This window comes from Alexandromys fortis, unplaced genomic scaffold (genome assembly GCF_014885135.2).
Source record: "Alexandromys fortis isolate MF-2015 unplaced genomic scaffold, M_Fortis_MF-2015_v1.1 scaffold_2680, whole genome shotgun sequence".
In the NCBI taxonomy this organism is placed as follows: domain Eukaryota; kingdom Metazoa; phylum Chordata; class Mammalia; order Rodentia; family Cricetidae; genus Alexandromys; species Alexandromys fortis.
The window spans coordinates 27-3,015 of record NW_026070545.1 but is presented as its reverse complement, the minus strand read 5'-3'; the positions used below and the strand labels follow the sequence as shown (position 1 = coordinate 3,015).

The window sequence follows — 2,989 nt, the reverse complement described above, 5'->3', positions numbered from 1 at the left end:
CCATCTCTAACTCCAGCTCCAGGGACCCAATGCCTCTGAGGCACCTGCACTCACATTAAAAATAATAAATCTTAGCTGAATGGTGGTGACACACACCTTTAATCCCAGCACTCAGGAGGCAGCAGGAGAATTTCTGAGTGAGAGGCCAGCCTGGTCCTCAGAGTGAATTTCAGGACAACCAGGGCTACACAGAGAAACCTCGTCTCAAAAAATAAAAAAAAAAAAAATTAAAAAAAAACTAATATTAATAAATTTAAAATCTTTTAAAGTAAAAGACAAAGTGATACAGACTTGTTCCGCAGCCTGACCCTCACAACAGATCCATGAACCTATACAGGGCAAAGCTGCACAAGACCACAGGCACCGGCCTATGCACACACGCACACAGAATGAGAAACTTGGTAAGATTAGATAATGTCAATTCCCTGATTGTGACAGTCAAAGAAAGTTTCATAAGATGATATGGTGAGGGATACTGAACAAAGAGCGTACAAGATTCTTTTCTCTCTCTCTCTCTCTCTTTTTTTTTAATTTGAGACGAAGTCCCAATAGTTCAGGCCGACATGGAAGTTATGTCATTCCGAATCACAGAACTGCTTCTACCTCCAAAGGGCTGGGATTTGAGGTGTGTACCACCTTCCTTTCATTAGTTCTTATAACTGTGTATGAATCTCTAATTCTCAAAAAGTTTCATTAAAAAACTAATCTTCAGCTTTATGATCACAAGTTTTTAAGCTTTGATGACTAAGTTGATCCCAGCACTTAGGAGGAAGGGGCAGGCAGATCTCTGAGTGTGAGGATAGCTTGATCTACAGAGTGAGCTCTAGGACATCAGGACTTACACAGAGATCCTGTCTTGAGAAACCAAAAACAAAAAAAAAAAAAAAAAAAAAAAAAGGATAATTGGATTACTGCCTTACTCAATAACTTACTTTCAAAGTTATATCAGATTTACCTGCATCACTACCTCCATGGTTAGATTTTGGAATAGGTGGTGGGGTGACGTGGTTGCTGATGGCAACTGAGGATGGTGGGGGAATAGTGATTTTGCCTCCAGGTGGAGGTGGGAGTAAGCTCAGGCCTCCAGTCCCTGTGGCCCGGGGCTTAGAAGTACCTCCTTTCTTGGTTGTAATGTTCTGAAAGAGAGGGAGAGAGAGAGAGAGGAGAGAGATCACTGACCTAAAGAATAATAGGAAAATGATTTTGAAAACAAAGCTGATACTGAGTCGGCAGACAACCTTAGTCCCAGCACTCTGGTAGCAGAAGCAGGCAAATATGTGAATTCAAGGCTAGCCTGAGCTACATAGCAAGTTTCAGGCCAACCAGGGCTATACAGTGATATTTTGTCTCCCAAAAGAAAACAGGGGTTGGAGAGATATCTCAGCAGTAAAGAGCACTGGCTGCTATTCCAGAAGACACAGGTTTGAATCCCAGCACCACCACAGCACCCAGAGCAGCTAACACATCTGTAACTGCAGTTCAGAGGATTCAACACCCTCTTCTGGGCTATGATGCATGAATATATATGCAGGAAAACACTCATATGCATAAAATAAAAATAAAGAAATCACACTTACCCCAATACTCAACTTGATGGTCTGTCCTTCCTTGAAGCCTAAATCCAACTTGGGACGATTATCCATCTCCTGAGATTCTTTGGAAATCTCAGTTTCCTGCTTTACCCACCTTTGGGGAAATAATTTATCTCAGTTTGGAATTCCCTGAAGCCAGAATCTGACACAAATCTGACTCTATCTCACTCAGATGAACTGGAATTCCAAAGTGGGGACCCATAAGACATGAGAGAAAAGGAAAAAAATATCCCAGAGAGGCCAGCTGGGTTCAGACTGAGGAGCAACACGGAATGCATGGGAGGTGCAGCCCTACGGCAGGTCCAGCCCCGTGGCAGGGCACTGCCCCACAGGACATGTGTGCTACCATGTTCTTGCAGGTTCCATCTCTGGGTGTTAAATTCCAGAGTCCTGAACAATAAAGAGAGCTACCCTGTCCTAGAGATGGGAAGTGATGTGGCGCTCGGTGATGCTCACTACAGCTAGGCCAAACCCAGTTGGGCTGAAGAAATACAGGCAGAAGGCACATGGGCTGCGAACTGGCAGAACGGGCACACCTATCCATGCACAGGCCCGCTGCTGCTGTGTGCCCCCACCACCACCATTCTAAAAGCACGATTATGAACGAGCATCAACACAAACCACCGCACAAGGATCCAAGATACATTACATGCTCACGGAAAGAGTGGAACACGCACAAGGGAAAAGGTAAAGACAGACGAGAGGAACACCTGGTCAGCAGCAGCACCCAGCCACCACCACCCCCGCACCCCATAATTATTTACCCTGAAGTCTAAGGACAAGCTTCACTCACTTGAAGTGATCTTGCAGCGAAACGTTGAAGTCGAAGGCGTCCCCCCGATCTGTGAAGCCAATGCCAATAAATGCACTTCGGCCTGTGAAAAGGAGGAATTTCAGAAACCGTCTTCCTTATGGCAACTTCTGCCTATCCTGTCACACAAACTGCTAAAATCTGCTCAGCGATAACACGCAGCCGAAAGGTAAGACTTTTACAGCATGAGCCTGAACAAGAAGTTATACTGAAATACAGCCACATCGACTCCAACGGATGTGTCTGTGGCTACTTCACCCTGCAACCACCAAACTGGGAGCAGCAGTTACAGCTTGACCCACAAAGCCAAAAGTATTCATTGTCTTTGATTACCAACCTATTAAAAAGTATGAAGGGACCGGCGTGGTGGGTGGTACCTGTATTTAAGCCCAGCAAAGGTGGGCCAATCTCTCAGTTCAAGGCCAGTCTGACTACATTGCAAGGTCAAGACCAGCCAGGACTACAACAGAGTGACTCTACCAAAATAAACAAATACATAGTGAGTGAATGAATGAATAAATAAATAAATATAAATGGCTGAGAACTACTGCCCTACATAATGACTCTAAATAGATAGGGAGGGAGG

The 2,989-nt window shown here is 44.7% G+C and overlaps 1 protein-coding gene across 1 annotated transcript; it reads right to left on the bottom strand.

The window, feature by feature from the left end:
- Nucleotides 1-637: 637 nt before the first annotated feature.
- On the bottom strand, nucleotides 638-2,500 carry LOC126496313 (adaptin ear-binding coat-associated protein 1-like; the record flags this gene model as incomplete). Its single annotated transcript, XM_050133841.1, has 3 exons — nucleotides 638-1,136; nucleotides 1,578-1,686; nucleotides 2,386-2,500. Coding segments are annotated over 3 exons (440 nt in total), but the record flags the coding sequence as incomplete, so codon positions are not given.
- Between the last annotated feature and the right edge of the window lie 489 nt (nucleotides 2,501-2,989).